The 25,816-nt window shown below is 34.7% G+C and overlaps 3 protein-coding genes across 3 annotated transcripts in view; 1 reads left to right on the top strand and 2 right to left on the bottom strand.

Moving 5' to 3' along the window:
- Positions 1-25,816, bottom strand: part of LOC111417718 (putative nuclease HARBI1) — a 351,867-nt gene that overhangs the window by 49,543 nt on the left and 276,508 nt on the right. The window lies entirely within an intron of this gene.
- LOC111418272 (uncharacterized) lies at positions 3,835-5,846 on the top strand. The gene is made up of 3 exons (XM_023050774.2): positions 3,835-4,056; positions 4,118-4,903; positions 4,965-5,846. Exons 1-3 carry the CDS (start codon positions 3,916-3,918, stop codon positions 5,763-5,765), a joined length of 1,728 nt encoding a protein of 575 aa, XP_022906542.2. The 5' UTR covers positions 3,835-3,915; the 3' UTR covers positions 5,766-5,846.
- Positions 21,787-23,988, bottom strand: LOC139431731 (uncharacterized). The gene is made up of 2 exons (XM_071199841.1): positions 23,434-23,988; positions 21,787-22,716 (listed from the first exon to the last, which is right to left on the bottom strand). Exons 1-2 carry the CDS (start codon positions 23,727-23,729, stop codon positions 21,828-21,830), a joined length of 1,185 nt encoding a protein of 394 aa, XP_071055942.1. The 5' UTR covers positions 23,730-23,988; the 3' UTR covers positions 21,787-21,827.

Here is a 25,816-nt window from a genome sequence, read left to right as displayed (position 1 = left end):
GGATCTGGACAAAAACCACAAGCTGTTACAATAGTTTTCAACAACTCCCTAGTCATAACTAGTTTAACGCAGTTTAATGACACTCACTGTGCAGGCGTTGAGGTAAAAAATGAAAAAAAATGTGTGGGTGCTTATCAACCAGTACTACCAGTACTCGGAGGATATCATACCGCATATTGAAAAGACACGACAGCTTTTCATAGAATACAGACATGTACCGGTGGTTTTAACGGCTGATGTAAATGCTAAGTCCCAACTTTGGCATAGCTCTGGGACTAATACAAGAGGAGAGGAATTAGAAAACTTGATACAAGAACTAGGTCTTGAAGTCGAAAATAAACCAGGAAATGCGCCAACGTATCAAGGAAGAGCAGGTGCCTCCTCAAATATAGATGTAACTCTGAGCAACACTAAAGCATTAGGCCGGATAGACAACTGGAAAGTGATAGAACATGCGACAGTGAGTGATCATAATGCCATTGAGTTTTGTTTAAAAGAAACAAGAGTAACAAATGAATTTTCTTTTCCCCACACCTTTTATGACATCAAAAGGACAAATTGGGAAAAACTTAGAAATGCTTTCAATCCCCGAATATCGCACGTGACAGACTACAGACTTGTACAAATAGATGACCTGGCAAATGAGATAAATACATCAATACAAAAGACAATGAACGTGGCCACTCCGAGATTTACTACAAGTAGACAGAGCGCATATGATTTTTAGAGTGATATACTGCAAAGGAAAAGAGCAAGTGTAAGACGGAAACGGAAGAGATACCAAAATGCAATTACGGGCGAGGAGAGACTCAGGTTACTCCAGGAATACTTAAACGAAAAAAGGGAGTACAAAACACTGATTGAACATGAGAAAGAGAGGTGTTGTAAAAGATAATTTAACTACGGACCCTTGGGGTATGCCGTACAAAATAATCTCGCAAAAAGTAAGATCGCTAACAACTTTTTCCACACTGCAAAAAGCAGATGGAAGCTTCACAAACAATTGGCACGAAACGGCAAATACCTTACTTCACTCACTTCTTCCGGACGATGAAGATCAGCAGGAAACACCCGAACAGAGGCAGCTAAGAGGCAGGCTGGCAGAGCGGTCTCCATCGGAGGAGGAAACTGAGAAAGTAACGGTGGAAGAGACCTTATTTCTAATAAATCAGTGTAAAAACGGAAAAGCTCCCGGTCTGGATAACATCCCAGCCGAAATAATAAAAGCAATACAACTTAAATTGGCTCCCGTAACCACAATGCTCTTTAATGCGTGCATAGTACAAGGAAGAATGTACAAGCAGGCGAATGTGACTGTTTTATACAAAGGACATGGGAAAGATAAGAAAGATCCAAAATCGTACAGACCAATTTGCCTGCTGAATATTATGGGGAAACTATTGGAAAAAATTCTGTGCAGTCATCTACAAAATCATAGAGAGAAAACAAAAACCATGAACAACTGCCAATACGCTTATAGGAAGGGTAAATCCACGGAGGATGCCATAAATAAGCTTTTAAGCGACATAGAAATAGCCACAGCAAAATATGTTATGACAATTTTCATTGACATAAAGGGGGCTTTCGATAACCTCTGGTGGCCTACGCTATTCAACAGACTAAGGGACTTGGACTGTCCACCGGACTTGTACAGAACGTTCAGGAGTTACTGCCAGGACAGATATGCGACGTTGCAAACAGGAAAAACCAATACTGTAACCAAAAGGATAACAAAAGGTTGCCCGCAGGGTTCCGTTTGCGGCCCCATCTTTTGGGATGTAGTGGTGGAAGATCTCCTCAATAGTATAGAACAAAATGACAATGGAGTTAAAGTGATAGCATACGCAGACGACATAGTACTGATTGTAGAAGGTGAAAGTCGAAAAGAATTAGAAAACAAGTCGTCAAACACCTTACAAAAGATTGTGGAGTGGTGCGAGTTCAACAAACTGGCAGTATCAAAAGATAAAACAACATATGCAATCATGAGGAGAATACTGAAGAGGGATCCCATCATAAAGTTGGGAGCAACATCTATAAAGAGAACGGAAACGACAAAGTATCTAGGTGTTTCCATTGCTGAGAGATCACATTTTTCCAGCCACATAGAGAAAACCAGCTCGGCAGCAACGGCAGCAATGCACGCAGTGGCAAGTCTCGCAACAAGAACATATAAATTGCCCCTGAGACTAATAAAAACTTATTTAAATGCGGTAATGACTGGAATTATAACATATGCAGCCAGTGTGTGGGCGGAAACAGCTAAACAGGTTAAGCCTCGAGAAAGACTGAATAGGGTACAAAGGAAAGTAATGCTTAGAATGACGGGGGCTTACAGAACGACGGCAACAGACGCCCTGGCAGTGACCCTGGGAATACTTCCCATGGATTTGGAGGATTTGGAATCAAACGGGCAGCCATGTATTGGTTAAAAAGAGGAAGAAATGACAGAGTCACGGGACTGTTGAGTAGGGAGGCCAACAGCAAAACAGACATCAAGGAGGCTATTTTAAAAATTTGGCAAGAGAGATGGACGATTTCAGAAACAGGAAGACGAGTATATGATTTCTTCCCCACTATACAACAAAGAATGACACTAGAACTGGAATTAAACAGTGTGATGATCCATTTTATAACAGGGCATGGTCCCTATCCGACGTACTTCCACAAACGGAAAATTGCAGAAAGCAATTTGTGTGAATGTAGACTAATAGGAACTCCAGAACATATGACGCTGGAATGTACAAGAATAACAGATGGACAAGAACAACGAAGTCGTCTGGCGGATGTGACACTGATGGAAGTACTACAAAACAAAGAAAGAATGGCAGATTTACAATATCTCATCGATAGAGTGGAACAAAACCACAATCGGAGACGATAGTGCCAAACAACCGGAAATAATAATAATATAACTACCGAGACCATACCATCAGGTCGAGTCCAACATATCCTCGTTGAAGGTACCGGTATGGGATATACCGAAGAACCAACTAGGACATACTGAGTGGAATTCAAAAACCCGATCATGACAAAAGCGTAGAGCTTTAGTTTTTAAGTTTAGTTTTAAGGTAGGTTAAATTAGAGGATTAAGAAGTTTATTTTTTTTTCAATGTAAAGTTTTTGGGATAAATATAACAACATCTTTTACAATTAGTAAGAAATAGTGGTGAAAAGCTGGATGGTAGGTAAAGTGCGCCTCCACGCGGCAGGACATGGAAACGAGGTGTGGGTAACTGCTTAGCAGAAATAAAAATCCTAGACCCGGTGAAGCACTTACAACTGCACAAGTAATATAAAAGAAATACCCAGTCCAATCATAAACATAATCATAGACAACCACTTAAATTTATATTTATTAAAATAACTAACCAATCCAGTTTTATTGCTTTTAACTTTTTAATTTATTTTAATTTTGCTTTATTGTTATTTCTTATAGAGGAATTTTAGTTCATTGCTTCATTACAACTTAAGAAAAGTAAATTATAATTTTAGTTAGGTTTTGGGATATATTTTAATTTTATAAAAACTGCATGATAAATACCTAACTGCTTAGGTTTTAGCGCATGTAGCATGTAGAATTAAATGCATGAAATAGAGTAGTAATAAAAATTAGTTGTAGTTTTGCATGTTTAATTAGAAATGGGTAGTGAGAAAATATAAGTTTGTAAATTTCACTTAAGTCAATTGAGGACCTTCCGGTAGAAAGGGGCTAAGTACCCAAATTCTACATTTCAAGACATTGTCACAAATAGGTTCTATATACCACCTTTTATTATATAGAAAAGAGCTAAGTACCAACACAGAATTTTAGAGGAAGAAATACTTAATGAAAGATGTCGCCACAGTAAGTGCCTATACGAGTTTAGGTTGAAAGGGGCAAAGTGCCAGTGTGCCAGTTAACAGTGTAAAGTTATGGAGTCCGAACGAGAAAATAAACGAAAACGAGGTAGTGGCAGATGTAGAGATGAAAATAAAACAAGAAAAGATTCAGGGAAAAGTTTTGTGACTTATAAAGGAGTTCAAAAGCCTGCTAAAGTTCCACCGCAAAATGAGGTTAGGTTTCATACAGCATGCTCGCAAATGAATGTAATAACGTTTATTTTGTTGGTTGTAGGTAACATGTAAATGTTACTTTGATTGTAAAACATTACGTCCGGAGAGAATGAGACATCTAAATGAAGAATTGTATAAGCAAAATACAACCGTACAGGGTACATACCTTATGACTCTTATACATCTTGCACCAGTAAGTAGACGTAGAAATGGGTTATACGAGGATTCCAGTGATAGCCGTCGTCAACATACAGTGCATTATACTGTTTCGAATGCAAAAGGAGAAATGATCAGGATTTGTAAGACTACATTTATGAACATATTCTCAGTAACTAAAAAAAGGTTGGAATGTTTAATTAAAAAGAAAAAACTAGGACACACAACTTATACTGATAAACGAACTTCTAATAAACCTAAAAAGTTTAATGAGCAGGATACAGAAATGATTAAAACACACATTCGTTCAGTACCAAGGCAGGAAAGTCATTATTGCAGAAAAAAAAGTTCTCTTGCATATTTAAGCCCAGATCTTAATATTAGACGACTGTATGATGCATTTCGGCTTCAACATCCAGAAACTAAAATAACTATGGCTTATTATAGATCTGTATTTAAAAACAAATTTCCAAACTTGAAATTTCATCTCCCCAGAACTGATACTTGTCGCGTTTGTGATCTTCTTAACTGTGAAGTAAAAGCAGCAACAGCTTCAAGCAATAATGCAAAAGTTAAACTTGAACTGCATCATCGTAAAGTTGAAGCGGCTTCTCAGAAGATGAGGCAGGACTTAGCTAATTCGAAGTTACCTGGTAGTTCTTTTTCCTGTGTGGTAATGGACTTACAACAAGTAAGTCACGTTTTATGTTAAGAAATTACAATAAATTTATGTCTTCTGTATTTCGTTTTAGGTTCTGTTTGTGCCAAGTTTAACGCATAGCGACATGTTTTACCTCAGTCAGCTTAGCTGTTACAATCTTGGAATTTATGTGAGTGACATTAATCGATCATTCATGTGCACTTGGCATGAAGGGGTTGCAGGAAGGGGTAGTAACGAAATTGCATCTTGCCTTTTAAGCCTGTTAAATAAAGAAGACGCTGTTACTAAAAATGAACTACGAATTTGGACTGACAACTGTGCAGGACAAAATAGAAACAAAATTTTAATATTATTGTATATCTTCCTGGTGACTCACAAAGTGTTTAATGTGATAGAGCATAAATTCTTAGTCAGTGGTCACAGTTTCATGCAGTGTGACCGCGACTTTGGTCTGATTGAAAAAAGGAAAAGACTTTCGCTACCCATGGTCCCTAAAGATCTACACGATATTATTAAAACAGCGAAATACAATCCTCCGTTTCAAATAATAGATATGGAAGAGCACGTATTTCTTGATCTTAAAAAAACTGCTGACCATTTGCTTGATACTAAAAATTTACAAATTAGTAAGCTGAGTGAGATCAGAGTACATTCCGGTAACCCTGCAATAATAGAAGTAAAGCAAACCCATTCAGAATTAGAAAACTGGAAAGGATTCAATGTACTAATAAAACACAAAACCATTTTAGATATTAAGAATGCCATTTTAGACGGGCTTCCATCTACAAATAAGATATCAGATAATAAGAAAAAAAGTTTAAAATCTATGATCGGTTATCTGCAAAACGAAAATCATAAACAATTTTACAGGCAGTTACTATCTTTAGATTGAAATATACAATAACACAATAATATATTTTTATATATGAAATGTTTGTATGTCGATATAAGTAATAAAGGCGGTTTAAACAAATTTTTATGGTTCCTACTATTTTTGATCTTAAAAATATTAAAAATCAAAGCTAATTTCTTTAATAACCTTAATAGTGAGTTTTGGTACTTAGCCCCTTTCTACCGGAAGGTCCTCAATTATAGAAATTGTATTCTTTTTATTAAATTTTTTTGCTAATTGTAAAGTTTCAAATAATGTTTTTGTATTCAAATCCGGTCTAGTTTTGTTTTTTGCTAGTCACAAGACCGAAAAGTGTAAAATAAAATAATAAAGCGCTAATCTTCACAGTGTTGGCTGTGACAAATGTGTCAAGTGCGTTTGTACGGCTCATCGATTTGCAATCTGTGAGAAATGTGCAAATTTGATTTAATTCTACTGATTTTCTGTTCTACTGAAACCTTCTTTATTTTCAATAAAAAAAAAATAACTAAAATAATTTGTTTATTTTCAGCTACATAAATAGGAAAATGAACAGACAGTTATTGTCTGGCAATGTGTCAATTTGACATATAAAGTCTAGATTCGGTTCTATAAATGAAGTCTGAATGAGGGTTAAAACAATTTTTAAGCGAAATCACAAGATATATCGCACATTAGAAAATAAGTGAACGACGGAAAATCTAAACAATTTGACATTACCTAAGTCTACAGTTTATTTCTGTTGGTGTGCTAGATGGATTGGAATGAACGGGAGTGATCTTCCGACTTAACTCCACTGGATTTTTTTTATTTGAGATTCTATTAAAGACCAAGTGTATGCGGATTCTGTAAGCGACAAAAATGATATGCAAAACAGAATTCGAGCTACTTTCAATTCATTACCTGGCAACTCTACTTTTAAAAGGTATAATAATGCATAATAATATGCATTATTATGCTCCCAAAAATTCTCTTCGTTAAATGTTTGGGGTGGAATATTTAACCGTAAAATATTTTAAAACATTTTTAAAAGAACAGTTGCCACAGTTGCTAGAAGCTGTAGATTTAGAAACTAGACAAAAAATGATATTTCAACACGACGGGGCATCTGCACATTATTCCACGAGACGTTTAAAATTTTTCGGTATGGGAGATATTGGATTAGTCGTTGAGGTCCAATACCGTGGCCAGGAAGATCGCCGGATCTAACTCCCTACGACATCTTCCTTTGGAGATACATAAAAACCCACGCGACAATAATATACCAACGACGAAAGAAGATATATTATGAAGAATAGAATAAGGGAAAGCTTAAGGGAGTTTTTAAATGAAAAATTAAAATATATAAATAATGCATAAATAATGTTATTTATGCGAGAGCTAAATTTAATTTCGGAATCAAAAAGAAGGGGAAACGGCCGAAGAATATGTAAGGACGATTACTACTTAAGCAAAAATTGCAAATACGGTGCATCAGAAGACAAGTTAATAAGAGACAAACTAGTCGGAATAAGAGATCAGAAACTTTCTGAACATTTACAAATTAATTTACTTCTAATTAATTTAACAATTAATTTAATTGTTAAGTAGGTTAAGTATGTTTTGTGTTTGTATTTAATTTAAATCATGCTTATATCTAAAATATCCTGAACCATCGCATAGCGACCCTGCCAGTCGAGTGAAGCAGCGGATTCATTTATTAATTAGAAGAAGTACAAATAAAATGGATAAAGGATATTCTAGAGAGGAAATAATTATTGCACAAGTAGGCAATAGTGGCGGAGGTAGCAACGACACATGGAAGTACCACCTGACGGAAGTTATTGGCATCATGGCTGCGGGATTCTGCATTGTTTTCATCAAAAAGTAAATAAACATTACGTGTATTACGTGATTATGGGAAACAAGTTGCACAATTAATGGTAAATTTAACAATTGCGTAATCAAATGATGATGCAAATGCATCAAAAGTAAATGAAAAGCAGCAATTGCTACATTTGCCAATGGTTTACGTACTACGGAACTAAGAACGATTATAGAGGCTAGAAATTACGAATCACTTAAAGATGCAATTGCACGCGCAAAATATGAGCAAAAATCTGTTGAAACTCCAAATGTATTCCATTATCAACAAACTTTCAATTCTTCATCTAATTCACAAAATCAAAATTTTAGCAACAATTAAATTTTAGTAATGACTCGGTCTAAAACAAAATCTTTACCCGGAGGCCATCAAATTGAAATTTCTGCTGAAGATAGGCTTGATCACCCTGGCTTCGTAGAATTATTGAAAAGACCAAAATAATCAATCGAGTAGCAACCGATAAATCAAATTGAATTTGAGAACCTAATAAATAACGTAACACTTATGTTTAATAATGTCAAGAAATATTATTTTTGGAGCAGTCTTTTCAAAGACATATAAAATTTTGTTAAACGTTGTGATGATTGTCAGCGTTCTAACGATGCAAAACATAACAAAGAACAAATGAGTCTTACCGATACGGCCACTACTACATTTGAAAAAGTATTCTTGGATCCACTTAACGCAGACAATGGCGACAAAAAATATATATTGACAATACCATGTGATTTATCAAAACTTGTTGAGTGCTACCCAATCAGCAATAAATATGCAGAAACTGTCGCAAAATGTTATGTTCAAAATTTTATTTTAAGATATGGTGTTCCAAAAACTGTTGTAACTGATCAAGGTACGGAAATTATGGCCAGTACATTTTAGGAAACATGTAAATTATTAAAAATTAAACGTCTAAATTTAACAACGTACCAATTGAAACTTTAGGTGCCATTGAAAATTCACATAAACATTTGGGAGCTTATTTGAAAATTCAATCGAATAAGTACCCAGACAGTTGGAGCACTTGGGTACCTTATTGGAGTTTTTCATATAACACAACTATTCATTACATAATAATATTACATAAAATCCAAGTAAAACAAACTACTTTTATTATTATCATTATTACAATACAGTGAAAGCTCTCCTTGCGGACAGCTCTAATAAGCGGACATCTCTTATAAGCGGACAAAAATCTTGGAACCAACCCCAAACCTATATTTTCATGTACATATTTATTTCCCATAAGTGGACGCTCTAATAAACGGACGCGGACACTATTTTTCTTTACATAACGGGCAAAAATTTCTAATAAACGGACGCGTAGGTAACTAAACGCACACATCAAAGTAATCTGTAATAGATATTTACCGACATGTGTTCGGGGATTCCTCGTTTTACGAGTTCCGCTTGTTAACGAATCCCAAAACATTAGTACATAGTTATTATTAGTTTGTTCGTTTCGGTGTTACGTGCGTTGAAATGGCTTCCAAGGTGGTAAAGTAAAAGATGCTTATGTTAACCTTTAACTACGGGCTAAGGTGTTCGCAGTACACCACGGTTGTTAAATTGGTTGCCGTTTATCAAAACTACTTTGTGTGTTTATGCCACTCGATGTAACCTATCAGTATATTGTTAACTGTAGTCTGTTATAGTGCCTACGTGATTTTTGCTTGAATAGTTGAATCTGCAAGAAAATATCGAAAGTGACACCCGAACCGGCGACTTTTGTACACCACGCACATAGTTATGTAAGTAAACTTAACGAGTGTCTTTCTGTAAAAAGAAATATTTTGCGTGTAGTAAATGTTACATTTTCTGTTGTGTAAATAAAACTAAGTTGCTATTTTATTTTTTACACAAAAATATGAAACGGAAGCTGAGTAGAAATTTTTTTTGTAGGGATCGAGTTCATGTTAGAAATCGGAAACGTCTCACACAAAATGAGCTTGAAGCTATGGCTCAAGCGATATTCGAAGAGGAATCTGAGGAAAAAGTTGGGGGAGAGTTGGATAGTTCAGAATCGGAAGAAGAAATTATAGAAGAAAGTGACCATAACACTGAATCGGAAATGGAGCTAATTGAAGAATCTTCTGACCCAGACAAATAAAGCGATAATGCTATCAGTAAGGGTTCAGAAAGTGGTAAAGACGAGTACTTCATAGGGAAAGATAAAAAAACAAAGTGGTGTAAAAATCAAGTGGTGAGCAAATTCAGCAAAACTGCTAGTAAAAATATTGTAAAAATATTTCCTGGGCCAAGACAGTGTGCAAAAGACGTTACAAATGAGAGAAGTGCTTTCGAGAAATTTTTTAGTGACGACATTATTGAAAATATAGTTGAATGTACCAATTTACAAATAGCAAAGATGCGTATAAAGTATAACCGGCCGAGACGGGCTAAAGACACAACAAAAACAGAATTTATGGCATTTGTCGGATTATTACTACTTGCAGGAACTAAGAAACAAAACCATACACACTTTCTCGAATTGTGGACTAAAGATGGAACGGGCTCTGAAATATTTCGGGCTTGCATGAGTTACGATCGATTTTTATTTTTGCTTGCCGCTCTAAGGTTTGACGACAAAAATACTAGATCGGATCGCAAATTGACTGACAAGCTTGCTGCTATTCGAGTTACACTGGATCGCTTTGAGGAGAACTGCACTAACAACTACTGTTTGGGAGAAGAGGTCACAAAAGATGAGATGTTAGTGCCTTTCAGAGGTAGATGCAGGGATATATTCTTCAATATATCTCTAGCAAGCCTGCTAAGTATGGGTTAAAAGTATTTGTATTGTGTGAAGCCCAGACATTTTATGTTACAAATTTAGAGGTGTATTGTGGGAATCAACCAAAAGAAACGTACAACCAGTCAAATAAACCAGCTGACATTGTGCATCGTTTACTTCAAAACTGGAAAGGCAAAAACCGAAATTTAACATGTGATAACTGGTACGCAAGATACAAATTGGCCAATGATCTGTTAAAAGACAAAGTAACAATGGTTGGCACAATAAGAAAAAATATACGGGAGCTGCCGTTGGAGTTTCTACCATCTAAAGAAAGAGAAGTGGGATCGTCTCTTTTTGGCTTTCAAAAAGAGATTACTATAGTGTCGTACGTCCCTAAGAAAAATAAAGCAGTGTGTTTGATATCAACTATGCACTCTGAAGTAGATCCGGATACAAGAAAACTAAATATAATTTTGGATTATAATTGTCACAAAGGAGGTGTTGATACAATAGATAAGATGTGCGGTACATACTCAGTGTCAAGAAGAACACAGAGGTGGCCGATGGTTATATTTTTTCAGCTTATAAACATCGCAGGAATTAACAGTCAAATCTTGTACAATGCTGCAAACATCGCCAATCCTCAAAAATACAGACGATTTTTTTTAAAGGAATTATCTATATCTTTGATGAGACCATACCTGTCAGAAAGGGCTGAAATACAGAGTTTAACATTAGATGTGAAACTGTTCCTGAAGAGATACAAAGCTGTTGTAGAGGAACATGAAGGAGAAGAACCACCAGTAAAAATGCGAGGAAGGTGCTATTGTTGTGGAAGACGCAAAAATAGAGTGACAACGATTTCGTGTGATACATGCAGTAGAATGGTTTGTAAAGAGCATTCCACTATTATTTGTCCCGAATGTATTAACTCAAATAATCAGGAAGAACAGAAAAGTGAATAAGACTTATGTTTTAACTATTTCCCTAGTTTGAAACCTTTCGAAAATCTCTTTATTTTTGGATATTTCGCTATCTAATGAATGACTTACTTTCTTATTTTTTATCACCCTACTTTAATATTTTGGAATATTTTTAAGTTTAATATCTTATTATGTAATGACTTATTTTTTGATTAAACACAATTTGTACAATATGACATGGTCAGACTTATTAAAAAATCTGGGTTTCTGCGGCTATTACTAGCTGGTGTATATAGTACACCGTGCTCGTATTTATGATTCAAGATAGGGCGCCCGTAGTTAAAGGTTAAAGGAGAAAATGGAAATAGTGTGTTTATTAGATAAAGAAAAGTTGTCAGTTCGTGATATTGCTAAAAAATGTAAAATCGGGAAAACACAAGCGGCAAAAATAGTCAAAGATAAAGAAAAGATTCGAAAGAAATGGCAGTCTGGAGTCAGTGTAAAAACGAAGATAAACTTTTTGAGTAGTGAGGGTTCAAAGATCGACAAAGCCTGTTTCGAATGGTTTGTGAAAGCTAAAAATCAAAATATTGCCGTATCAGGATCATTCGTAAAGAAAAAAGCAAAAGAAATTGCAGAAAAATTAGGAGTGAGTACCTTTAAAGCGTCTGATGGGTGGTTACAAAAGTGGCGTTTGAGAAATAATGTTGCATTTAAGTGTAGCTCCGGAGAAGCAGCACATGTAAATGAAGAGGGCATTAATGAATTTATGAAAAAATTACCGACCTTCTTACTAGGCTATCGACCAGAGGACATTTTCAACGCAGATGAAAGTGGGCTCTTTTTTCGTGCATTACCAAATAAAACTTTAGCTTTAAAGTCGGAAAAATGCACAGGAGGAAAACTGTCCAAAGAACGATTAACCGTTTTGTTCTGTGTAAATAGTGTAAGTGAAAAAGAGGAGTTGCTAGTTATTGGAAAGTCGGCACGTCCCCGAGCATTAAAAAATGTTGCTCCCAAGGATTTACCGGCTATCTGGAAATCAAACAAAAAAGCATGGATGACACGAGACATTATGACGGAGTGGTTAAGTAATTTCGATAAAAACATGGGTATAAAAAAAAGAAAAATCATTTTATTTCTTGATACACATGACATTCACATCCACATGACTTAAAATTAAAAAATATAAAAATAATTTTTTTACCTCCTAATGCAACATCTGTCTGCCAGCCGTTAGATCAGGGTATCATACGCAATTTTAAATTTTATTTTCGCGATATAATAGTGAGTCACATATTATCAAAAATAGATTTCGCAGAATCGGCTTCTAAATTATCAAAATCTATTGACATATTAGAGAGCTTGTACTTTATAAATCTGCGTGGCAGAAGGTCACTCCAAAGACAATTAGAAATTGTTTTAAAAAAGCTGGATTTCTGATGGATCAAGGAAGTTCAACTGACAGTAACTACGATGTTGAAGATAATTTGCCACTTGCGAGACTAGCTGAATTGTTTAAATGTAGTAAAAGACTATATAAACTGACTATATTTAACCCCTTACCGCATAGAGTGCCATATATGGGACGGTTTATGTTTGCGTGTGATTTTTACGTACAAACGTGTTTCTTACTGTTAATTCAATTCGTGACATATTTGGGACACTCGCTTCCAAGTTTTACGAGTCAAACCGTCATTTGTCTTTAATAAGATCTAGGAGGCATTGCAATTTTTGTAGCACCAAACAATTGAAAGCGAGTTTTTATAAAAACTGAATGTTTAGTTCATTGTAAACAGTGAAAGAAAGTAATTTATCGCGCTGTAATAAATATTAGATCAAAGGTAAGTATCTATTGAATGAATTGGTAGCTTCATACTCCATATTTTGGGTATAATTTTTCAGTTAGAGTTATTAGTAGACGCGTGCCATATATGGGACAATTTACGATAATAGCAATTTTTTTTTGTCTTTTATATTATTTTTTTAGATGGATTCAAGTCTATTTTATGGTACTAAACGTGTGTTAGTACCGAATGGAGATGAAAGTGAAGACGAAAATCTGTCTGATGATGATTCTCCTCAAAATTTCAACTGTAAGGTTCATGTGCCCAGAAGTTTTGAAAAACCTCTGAATTTAGAAGAAGAACAATGGGATAGTGAAGACGATTTGCCCCTAATAAATATACTGGTTCGTAGAAATAATACCAGGCGAGATAGAAAAAATATCCAATGGTCTGAAGCCTTTTTGAATGTACCTGCAGAATCTACACTTTTCAACGGTAATCAAGATTTGCCGGAAGAAATAATAAACATGGAAGAGCCTTATGATTTCTTCAAATACCTTCTCACAACGGAGATGGTAAAGTATATTACAGAAGAATCAAATTTATACTCAGTTCAGTGTAGACCGGAGAAACCAGCAAATATAACACCACAAGAAATTTGTGGATTTTTAGGTATTTCTATTTATATGTCTATTATACAGTTGCCTTCTACAAGAAGCTATTGGAAATCTTCAATGGCTATTCCTGCAATTTGTGACGTTATGTCTTGCAACAGATTTGAAGAAATCAAAAAATTTCTTCATTTCAACGACAACAATAATCAAGTAAATCAAGGAGAACGACATGATAAATTATACAAAATTCGACCTTTTCTTTCTAAAGTTAGGGAAAGATTGCTTACTATTCCCAAAGAAGAACATATGGCCGTAGATGAGCAAATCATACCTACAAAAGCTAGATCCCATCTTAAACAATATAACCCTAAGAAACCCCACAAGTGGGGTTACAAAGTATTCGTTCTAAGCGGTGTATCGGGATTTAGTTATGATTTCGATATTTACGCAGGAGCGACTGAATTACCACCAAATCAACCAGATCTCGGAATGAGCAGCAATGTTGTCGTAAATCTATCGCAAACGATACCTAGAAACCAGAATTATAAGTTATTTTTCGACAACTGGTTTACAAGTATAGACCTACTCATATACTTGTCAAAACGTGGTATCTTACCTCTTGGTACAGTTAGAAGAAATCGAGTACCGAACTGTAATCTGCCTCCAGATAATGTTCTGAAGAAGAAGGGAAGGGGTACCATAATCGAAAAAGTTGCAAATGTAGATGGCGTAGACATATCACTTGTCGCTTGGTATGACAATAAGGTAGTCACCGCCATATCAACCTATGTCGGAAGTCAAAACGTGTCTGAAGTTCAAAGATTTTGTCGAAAACAGAGAAATTATATAAATATACCACGCCCGAGAAGTGTAAGCATTTACAACTCCTACATGGGAGGAGTTGATCTCTTGGACTCCATGCTAGGCTACTACCGAATACATATTAGATCCAAAAAATGGTATTTGAGAATTTTCTTTCATTTCATAGATCTAATATGTGTAAATGCTTGGCTTTTATGGAGAAGGAGATTTGCTGATTCAGAAATGTACATGCCACTTTCTGAATTCAAACTAGGAATAGCTGAAGTGCTAACAAAATCAAGTACAATTCCCAAAAAGCGCGGCAGACCAAGCAATCATTTGCAGCCTAAACTGGATCTAAAAAAAAAGAAATACCCGTTCTCAGAAATTCCGGCTCAACACGTTCGCAGGGACAATCTAAATCACCTACCAAAATGGACTTCTGATGAACGCCAACGGTGTAAATATCCAGAATGTACAGGAAAATCCTTTGTAATGTGCACAAAATGTAATGTTCACCTTTGTTTCAATAAAGATCGAAATTGTTTTTTAAATTTTCATGTAGAATAAATTTAGTTCTAAAATGTTATATTTCTTATAATGCAATTAAAACCAAATATTATAGTAAATGTCTTGTTATTAGTTTTTGCTTATACTTCAAATCGTCCCATATATGGCACATAAAGCTTTTTTTGAAATACTTTGAAAAAAAACCAATTGTATATATATTTTCAATGGTTTGTAAACTTCTGAGTAGGTGAGTAGTGTAATAGATTTTTTAAAATTAAATCTAAAAAATCATGCAGTAAGGGGTTAACTGTTGATCAAAACGTCGATATAGAAGATAATGACTTGGAATTTTCGGTAGTCACAAAAAATGTTGAAAATGAGACAGAAGAGGAAGAGAATGAAGAGGTAGAGGTGGAGGAGGACGAGGAACGTAATCCAATCACATCTTATAAAGAAGCATTGAATGTAATTTCCAAACTAAAATCATTATCCCTTATTACAAAGAGAAACTTCATTGCGGCAAAGCAGTATGCTAGATTTTATTCAAACGAAAAATAAGTAGTTTTAGTTTTAAGTTTACCTTTTTTATGTATGAACGTTCGTTTTTAATAAAAAAAATAAAATATAAAAAAATATTTGTTTTGTTAAAGCGAAATTTTCGAAAACTGATCAAAATAATACATATATGTGTATGTACTTTAATTTGAGTAGTCTTTTCTCATAAGCGGACATCTCTGATAAGCGGACAAAAGTAACGGAACCATCACTGTCCGCTTATTAGAGCTTTCACTGTATATTGTAGTGTGCCATGCACCACACAAAGTGTGCTATCAAAATATTATTTCTAAAAACTTTGTATCAAGCTTGTCAGATAAAAAAGTAAAACTTGTAAAATAAAATTATTTTTATTATCAATTAAAGATTTTACATGATTTGACAGCCTTTTTAAATGGTATGTCAAATAGTGAAGTGTATATCAAACCACCCAAACGACGAATTCAAAGTACTTAAAACTGAATAGAGCTATTTGTGAATTGAGAAACGCAATCAAACTCTGAAATGAAAAATGTCACGAAATTATCAAAAATTTAAAATGTTTGAATTTTTGCGTTTGAGCTCCGAATATGACTATTCTTTTTACGTTAAAAATAATGTATATTTACTTTTGTTTGTAGATGATGCATTAATCACTGGAAATTAAACAGAAGTGAATTCATAAACAAACTCTATGAAGAATTCCAAGTAAAAGGACAATTTTTCTGGGAATGGAAATAGAACAAATAGGTTAAAGTTTAAAGATCAGTCAAACAAAATTGTGTAGCAGTTTCGACAATGTATAGCAGTTGCGGAGTATATTTCGGCGGTAGCTCAAGAATTAGTAAATTTAAAGGGCATACTGGTCGAGATATACAACAACAGACCTTCTAAGTTAAAAATAGACAATACCAGTGCAATTTCAATGATCAAGACATGTGAAAACTCTTAAAGATCCAAATATATTGACATTAACACATTCGCTGCCGATTATACCTATAGGTGTATTATACGGTGTCATTAGAGGCGCCGGCTACACCTATAGGTGGTTACTGTATAGTTGGTTGTATACACCTTAATTTTTGATGCAAGTGTTTTAGTATTTTTAGGTTAGTTTTCTGACAAGGTAATTGTTTTTCAATTGTATATTGTCGTTTTGAAAATGGAGAGTCAACCAAAATCTTCAGGTTCGAAAAGAAAATTAACAAAATACCAGCAAAATACTACCGGTTGAAGTACAAACGAAAACAAAAGTGGTACAAACTGGTACAAACGATTCTCTATCGAATTCCATTGATCGTTTTGCGATATCTGTGTTAATAACGGAGATACACAATTTCAGCGGTATTCTGAAAAATCAAAAAATCGCTGTATTTTGGAACCGGTTGAGGTACAAACGAAATCGAAAGTGGTACAAACAGGTACAAACGATTCTCTACCGAAAGGTATTAATAAAATTAGAATATCAAAAAATGGGGTTCCGGCAATTTTTCAAAATTTGTTTCCCTCTTTAAGTCCTTAGGTACAAACGAAAGTAAAGGTGGTACAAACGAGTACTCTACAAACGATTACAAACGATTCTCTATCGAATGGTATTAATAAAACCAAAATATCGTAAACTCGGGTTCCAGGTTCACAGAGGTTATGTGAATCACCCTGTATATTACATCTAAATCCTTCTTTCTTACAATGTTCTTTAATAATATGATAATTGAAAATTATTGGTTTTTTCTCTAATGTAAATGTAATTTTTTCACACTTTGTTACATTGAGGTGGAGCCTATTTTCATTACACCAAGTCAAGAGTCCCTATGAACGCTGTTGTTATGAACGTATCCCCTCCGCAAAGGCCTTATTGTGACGTCATTGGAAGAATTTGTCATTGGAATATTGTCATTTCTGTGTTTACTTATAGAGTATGTCCACGGATCGAGTTACAAAGAAGAAAAAAATTTTTGTTACTGATTTTCCAAACATATCTCAGCATAAATAATGCGTCGGATATGTTCAAACCACTAAATCGCACGAACTTTATATTCTAACTATAGAAGTTAACTAATTATTCCCATTTTTATGTAAAAATTATACTTTTCCTAAATTAAAAATTTTTCAAGTTCAATTTACGATACGTAACCATAGAAATCAATAAAATAAAATAAAAGTTACAACTTATGTTAGTGAAAAACATTCGGACAAATCAAATTAAAATATGGCTAATTGTACTCGTTTGTGGTACAAACAAAATATTTATTACTCTTATTTTGTACTCGTTTGTGGTACAAACGAGTACAAACGGTTCTCTATCGAATGGTACTAACAAAGCCAAAATATCGTAAACTCGGGTTCCAGGTTCACAGAGCTACGTGAGAGGACAATAAATTAAGATGATTTAACGTAACTTACCTCTATACTAATCGTAAGTTGTACATCCGAGTCAACTTTGAAGACCTATAACTCGTCTTCAAAGTTGACTCTTAAATTTTTAAAACATTCAATATCTTCGTAATACATTAAAATTACAAAACCGGATGGATCAAGTTCGCCAATGTATCTTTATCAAGGTGTAGTTCCATGTTGTTCAAAAATCTTATCGGCAGTCCAAATGGTTTCGGAGAAACACGATGCAAACTTGCTTACTTATTGGTTACGAGGGTGGTTGCGCTCTGGTGTGCCGTGTCCAGCCGAAATTGTAACCGATTACGCCATGGCGCTTTTAAATGCTGTCTGCTTAGCATTTGAATCATGTGATCTGAACACCTATGTCAATAAATGCTTTTTAATTGTCGTATCTCGTCCACGGTGTTGCATTAGAATTGATATTGCTCACCTTATCAAGCTTGTCACTCGCTGGAAATGTTTTTGTAATACTTCTACACGTGTCAAAGAATTCTTTCTCCGGTGTATTGGACTTCTTGCAAAATGTACTACTTTCAAAGTATTTGAATCCCTGTTACGTGACACCTTAACTGTAGCGTTTTCAGAAACTGAAGATGTAAATCTAAATGAAGGTTATGGGGCCCACAAACGATTAATTCAGGGGATTAAATCGGAGTTTGAAAAGGATATACCGAGAGATCAAAAAAGCCGGTCCGCTAAAAACTACTTTCCCAAGGGCTTGATACCAATACTTACTGTCCTCGTCACAGCCTCCTCCCATCTCTACTTGTTTTTAATTTTCAACGTTCTTATTGGTCGACGTTCTTATTGGTTCTTGATTTTGGCGTTTGGTGTTTTCAATATTTCATTATGAATTTATTGCGGTTTTATTTAATATTATCTGTCTTTATTAAGACAAAATTTCTTCTCCAATCTTATTTTCGAAATGGAGTAAAAGATCAAAATGGGGTATGAAAATATTCAACAAGTCTTTGTGTAGAGGAATTTAGGGAGACATGCCTGGAAAATGTAGTGAATTACTATGACATAACATACTAAGACATTAGGAAAGTTGTCAAAGTGCTTTGTTACAAGAATTCATTGAATAATTACAGTGCCACACTTAATTATTGGCACAGCAATCGTTTTTCGTTTTATGGCTGTTTTTAAACCAAATTAACAAATGGTATTAGGTGAAAGTATTTATCCTATATTGTTTAATTGATTAAATACCTTATGCAGTTATTTTTGTATAAAAATTTATTTTTAATAATCCGTTTTAAATTAAATTAACAAAATAGTATTTATTTACAACGCACAAAATTATTGGCACACTTAACAATTGGTACAAACGTACATTATATGCTTAGCCGAAATGTCAAATATCCTAACTGTGTCTTCGTATTTCCCCTATTGACAGTTAATTTAATTTTTAAATCGAATTCCATCTTGTCTTTATCAACTAAAGTATTAGTTAAATATGAAAATGGGTCGAAAACAGAAAGAAACAACAGAATCAGAGCGCAAAATAATTCTTCATTTGCACAACCAAGGCAGATTGTATACTGAAATTGGGGAAATAACGAACAGAAGCCGATATACCATTCGCAGTGTTATTGACCGATTTAAAAAAGCATCAAATTTCGAAAGTATTAAGCGTACTGGCCGTCCCCGAACATTAAACGATCGGGAACGCAAGCAGATTATCCGAAAAGTCAAAGCAGATCCAAAAATAACGTCAACACAGATTGCTACTGAAGTAAAACAAGATTTTGGTAAAGATATTCATCCCATAACCGTCAGAAGAGTACTACACGAGGCTGGTTATAGTGCGCGTGTTGCGAGGCGAAAGCCACTAATATCTGTACGTAACCAAAAGAAGCGCCTGGCCTACGCAAAGGAATATAAGAATAAACCAAATACATTCTGGGATCAAGTACTATTCTCAGATGAGAGTAAGTTCAACATTTTCCGATCTGATGGTCGTATTAAAGTATGGAGAAGAGCCAATACAGCGTTTGATAAAGAAAACCTTGCACCAACAGTGAAACATGGTGGAGGAGGGGTGATGGTGTGGGGCTGCATGTCAGCTGCAGGGGTAGGCGAGTTAGTATTTATAGACGGTATTATGGATAAGTCAGATTATTTAAATATTTTAAAAGAAAACCTCCATAAAAGTATCAAAAAGTTAAATTTGTCGCCCACGTACACATTTCAACACGATAATGACCCAAAGCATTCGGCTCATATCGTGCGTATGTGGCTGGCACATAATACCCCACATGTCTTACCACACCCACCGCAGTCTCCAGATCTTAATCCGATTGAACATTTGTGGGAGGAATTGGATACACGGGTCAAAAAGCATCCAATTACTAACAGGTTGGAGCTGAAACAGGCATTGTTAGAGGAGTGGTACAATATTGAGCAGAAAACAACCCAAAATTTGGTTCACTCCATGCCAAGGCGTTTGGAGGCCGTTATCAAACAAAAAGGGTTACCTACAAAATACTAATTTAGTTTAAGGCAGTTTTAAAATAGTTGTTTTTTAACTGTGCCAATAATTTTGTGCGTTGAAAATAAGCACTATTTTGTTAATTTAATTTAAAACAGATTATTAAAAATAAATTTTTATACAAAAATAACTGCATAGAGTATTTAATTAATTAAACAATATAGAAACGATACTTTCACATAATACCATTTGTTAATTTGGTTTAAAAACAGTCGTGAAATGAAAAACTATTGCTGTGCCAATAATTAAGTGCGGCACTGTACATGATGATGAATTGGAAGGATTTTTTCAACATGACAATGCAACTGCACGAACAAACAAAAGATTCCTTCATGAATTTTATGATGATTGAGTAATCGGTAGAGGATGTTGGCCACCTCGCTCACCCGATCTAACCCCACTAGATTTCTTTTTATTCGGTCATTTCAAAAATTCTGTCCACAAAAACCGTTTACAGACCATAAAAGAATTGGAAGATGCAATATGACACAATGTTCAACAAATAACTGCAGAGCAACTTGTACAGGTCTTCGATAATATGAAAAGAAGAATCACTTTATGTTTAGAAAAGAATGGTTAACATTTTGAATTCGTTTTATAATAAATAAAACTTCTAAACCTTTATTTTTATAATAAAATAAAAGATCTTTTTTTGATTTATGAAATAAATTAATTACAAAAGAATAGTTTAAAGGGTTTTCTTTTTATTAATTAATCCTTTTTAATTATTTTAATCATAATTTAAATTTACATCCACCAATCTAACTCCAGAGAGAATTTATTTCGAATTTTGTTTAACGAGAGTGACATTTTTAATTTTGTGCGTGTGAGTTTTTAAGCTAGGTACATAGTGTCGACAAAGTCGCGGCGACAAAGACGCAAAGAAGTCGCATTCAGTATAAAATGCATGTAGTGTTCATAGTAACTGCGACAAAGACATTGTCGCGGCTGTGCGCGACTTAGTTGCATCTCGACAAAGACGCACCCATACGCAGCCTAGTGTAACGTAAATAGTGCCGTAAAATTTGTGTTCATGCTATCGCGTCAGTGTCGCTGATATTAAAAAAAGTTGAAAAATTCGCTATTCCGCATGTTTATATTTTTGTTTTAAGTTGTAGAGGGCGCTCAACTCGAGTTACATTCAGCTTATATTAATATAAGTTAATCGTTGTAGAACGAATACGTTTGTTTGTTAACAATACTTGACAATAATGTTTGACATCGAAAAATTTATTGATGCTATTGAAGAGCGTCCAGCTCTATATAATTTAGCAAATAACGACTACCATAATCGTGACTTAAAAATTAGGTTATGGGAAGAAATCGGAGAAATAATGTATTTAGATTGGGCTAAGTTAAATAATAAAGAAAAAAACGAAAGAGGTAAGTTAAAGTGTAATAATGTACTTTATTTCATGAAATAATTTAAATGTAATCATATTGCCAAGAAAGTGCACCTACAGAGGACACAAAATAGTCGGCAAATTTTTCCCTCGTAGCTAATGCAATATTTGAACCACCTCCAGTCGCAATAGGCTCAATATTATCGAATTGAAAATCTTGTACCTCGTCATTGTTGTGCGACCCATGATTATCTTTTCTTATTACAAAATTATGTAGTATACAAGCTGCCTTAACAACATCTGTAACAAAGTCGGGATCTAAATTTATTGCAGTATGGAAAATTCTCCACTTATTAGCAAGGATTCCAAAGGCACATTCAACATAACGCCTTGCTCTCGAAAGTCGGTAATTGAATATTCTCTTTCTGACGCTCAAATTTTTTCTGCTATAACCTCTTAAAACATGTTTACTACAACCGAAGGCATCATCTGCTACAATCACCATTGGTGTTTTTATTTTTGTTTGGAGTATAATGTTATCTTCCGGAATGTTTAACGTGTTGCTTTGTATTCTCTTAAACAACGAAGAATTTTTGAATACATTACTATCTCCACTTTTTCCATATGCACCTACATCAATGGCCGTAAAGCAGTAATTGCTATCTACCAAACCAAGTAACACAATAGAGAAAAAATGTTTATAATTGTAGTATAAAGAAGCACTATGTGGTGGTTTAACAATTCTGATATGTTTACCATCGAGAGCTCCAATACAATTTGGAAAATTGCTATTCCGGAAGAAATCGTCTGAAATTTTTTTCCACTGTTCTTCTGTGGGTTCCGCTAAAAACTCGTTCACCATAGTATTCCATACAGCACAACATGTTTCTCGAATAATATTGGACACAGTTGATACACCAACACGATACTCAAATGCCAATGATCTGAAGGAATTGCCCGTTGCTAAGAATCTAAAACGTAGGAGCATATTATTATAAAACTTTTAAAATCATATTATTTTAGGAAAAACCATGCAGAAAAAATGGAAGTCTGTAAGAGACAGCTTTAATCGAGAGTTAAGACTTCAGAAATTTCAGAAAAGCGGAGACTCGGCAACAAACAGAAAAACGTACGAATATTTTAACAAGCTTTTGTTTCTCTTGCCCAATTCTGAAAATCGTGAAACAGCTACTAATGTTTCGGTACAACTAGACGATAACGGAAATAATAATAACCTCAGTGAAACTCCATCTACATCTGGAACTCATAAAAAGAAGCGCAAAAGCAATTTTGAAGAAGAACTACTAAACATTTTACAATCCAAAAAGGCTAAATCTAATGACATTGAAAACGATAGTGATAGAATGTTTCTTCTGTCGTTTTTAAACGATATGAAGACGTTGTCTCTTCAAACAAAAAACTGGGTGAAAATGCAATTTATGCAAATAATGCAGCAAGCTACAACGGGGTTAAATGTCGGTCAACTTTCTCATGCAATAAATGTCGGACCATCAACACCTCAAATTAACCGACATTCAATTATACCCTTTAATTGTGAATCTACAGGCCATTCATCACAAAATTTTGAATCTCCTAGTCCAGCTGCGTCGTCGACAATGGATTCCGATATATATGATATGTACACACATTTATAATAATATTTAATAAATGCTTTCGTTATTACTTACCTGAGTGTTATTGCTACCCTTTCTTGAACAGTTATTCTTTGCATAATATTCCAATTTTTCTTTGAGACCGTATTTTTAACATTATTGCATAATGTATCAAATGTACTAGGTGTCATACGGTAATAAGCAAAGAACTTATCTTCATTCTCGCGTAATGTTATATGTAACGTGTGAAACTGTCCGTTAGTAAATCTATTTCTATTTATTGGATGAACAGAATATCTCCTCTGTCTTCTTTTCTTTCTTAAATGTCTGACAGCTAGTAATGCTACACAAGCATCATCAACGAAATCCATCTTTGAATTGCCAACAAACTGCACTACATGACGAATTTGTTCGGCAATGTCGTGTCGCGGACAGTTTCAATTACTAGCGACAGCGACACGACATTGTCGCCGCGACTTTGTCGAGACTATGTACCTAGCCTTAAGGTTATGTTTACTAAACTAAAAGTTTCCTCCCATTTCCCCACCACTATTAAAACAAGTGGAAGGAGGGTGTGACCGCTGTGACGAGGGCAGTAACTATTGGTATCAAGCGCTTGGGAAAGTAGTTTTTAGCGGACCGGCTTTCTTGATCGCATTGTAGTACGCGACCGCTAACAGAAGATGAATTGAGACATATTTTAGAGTCTGAAGACGACGATTGTAACGATAACTTTTCTGTACATAGCGATGAAGGACATACAACAAATAGTGACAGTGATAATAGTTATGGAATTGACGATGTACAGAACGAAGTGTTGCCAAAAAATAATTCTAGCGATGAAAACATGACATTGACTGAAGATGCATTTGTAAACAATATTCAATTTGAGGGCGCACAATCATTTTTCCCAAATATGCCGAGACACGACCCTATCAACTATTTTGTACTGTTGTTTGATGAAGATCTAATAAATCTTATTATCGAAAAAACAAATGAGTATGCAGCCAATCTTCTTTCATCAGATAGAACACGTGCACAATCTCGTATTAGACAATGGAAACATCTTTCAACAGACGAATTGAAAACATTTATTGGTTTGTTGCTACTGTCTGGTACAGTTCAACTTCCTCGACTATCAGACTATTGGAAAAAAACACTGGTTGTATAGAAGTTGCTTCTCCAACTATATGTCAAAAAATAGATTTTTACTGATAATGAGATGTTTGCATTTTTCATCTGATGATAAAAATAACAAAGACCGTTTAGCGAGAATACGGCCCGTTATGGACCACTTCAATACTAAAATGCAGTCTGTTTACAGCCCTGGAAAAGAACTTTCCTTGGACGAATCAATGGTATTATGGAGAGGGCGATTAGCTTTCCGTCAATATATAAAAAATAAGAAACATAAGTACGGCGTGAAACTTTGTATGTTGACGGAACGCAATGGACTGGTACAAAAGTTTACAATTTACCATGGCTCAACGGATGTGTTGGGTGGAGCTGGACATACATCAAAGGTTGTTCAATACTTATTACAAGATAGACTGCATCAGGGACATTCTGTTTATATGGATCGCTATTACAATAGCTACGAATTAGCCTCATACCTTCTCCAAAATAAAACATACTGTACTGGAACCCTAAATATAAGAAGAAAAAACAACCCACGAGCCAACCAAGAAGCAAAACTAAAACCAGGGGATAACAAGTCCTTATTCTATAATGGAGTGCACATTGGTAAATGGAGATCCAAACGCGACATCCTGTATATAACGACTGAATATGGAAATAACATGGCTGAATCCAGAAATAAAAGAGGGCAAGTAACACTAAAACCTCTTGCAATTATCAATTACAATAAATACATGTCAGGCATTGATCAGCATGATCAAATGCTGTCGTATTACCCCTGTGTCCGAAAAACAAAATCGGTACAAAAAAAATCTTTATTCATGTATTACAAATAAGTGTAATAAATTCTTACATTCTGTACAAAACATATTCAGGAAATAGAAGTAAGAGTATTTATGAGTACCGATTAGCACTTTTGGAATCACTTTTACCGAAAGTTGTACCGAAAGCTACTGTGACCCTGCACGAATTACGAAAAATAGAGAAAACTACTGAAGAAGTATATCAAACACCTGATCAAACAACTAAGAAGATGAAAAGAGTAGTAAGAAAGGAGTGTAAAGTTTGTAGAAGTAACAAGAAGAGGACTGCAACTATGTATATTTGTAATTCCTGTGAAGGTTCACCTGGTTTTTGCGTTGAATGTTTTTTTATTTATCATAAGCAATAAATTATAGAACTTACACCTATAGATGTAATCGGCACTGGCAACGTCATTTTCGTTAGAAGTGCCGGGTGCACCTATAGGTGTTTTTATAGTGAATAATAATAATCATAATTGTGTTAACAATTTAAATAAATTATATCTATAAATATAATA

Source organism: Onthophagus taurus, chromosome 11 (genome assembly GCF_036711975.1).
Source record: "Onthophagus taurus isolate NC chromosome 11, IU_Otau_3.0, whole genome shotgun sequence".
Classification (NCBI taxonomy): domain Eukaryota; kingdom Metazoa; phylum Arthropoda; class Insecta; order Coleoptera; family Scarabaeidae; genus Onthophagus; species Onthophagus taurus.
This window is presented reverse-complemented; position numbering and strand designations above follow the sequence as displayed.

Bases quoted from the DNA above. Each gene is read 5' to 3' on its own strand.
- LOC139431731 (XM_071199841.1), bottom strand. From the start codon at position 23,729: ATGGATTTCGTTGATGATGCTTGTGTAGCATTACTAGCTGTCAGACAT. The intron at 22,717-23,433 runs GTAAGTAATAAC...CCTACGTTTTAG, and splicing joins AGGGTAGCAATAACACTCAG to ATTCTTAGCAACGGGCAATT.
- LOC111418272 (XM_023050774.2), top strand. From the start codon at position 3,916: ATGGAGTCCGAACGAGAAAATAAACGAAAACGAGGTAGTGGCAGATGT. The intron at 4,057-4,117 runs GTTAGGTTTCAT...TGTTGGTTGTAG, and splicing joins AAGTTCCACCGCAAAATGAG to GTAACATGTAAATGTTACTT. The intron at 4,904-4,964 runs GTAAGTCACGTT...ATTTCGTTTTAG, and splicing joins TGGTAATGGACTTACAACAA to GTTCTGTTTGTGCCAAGTTT.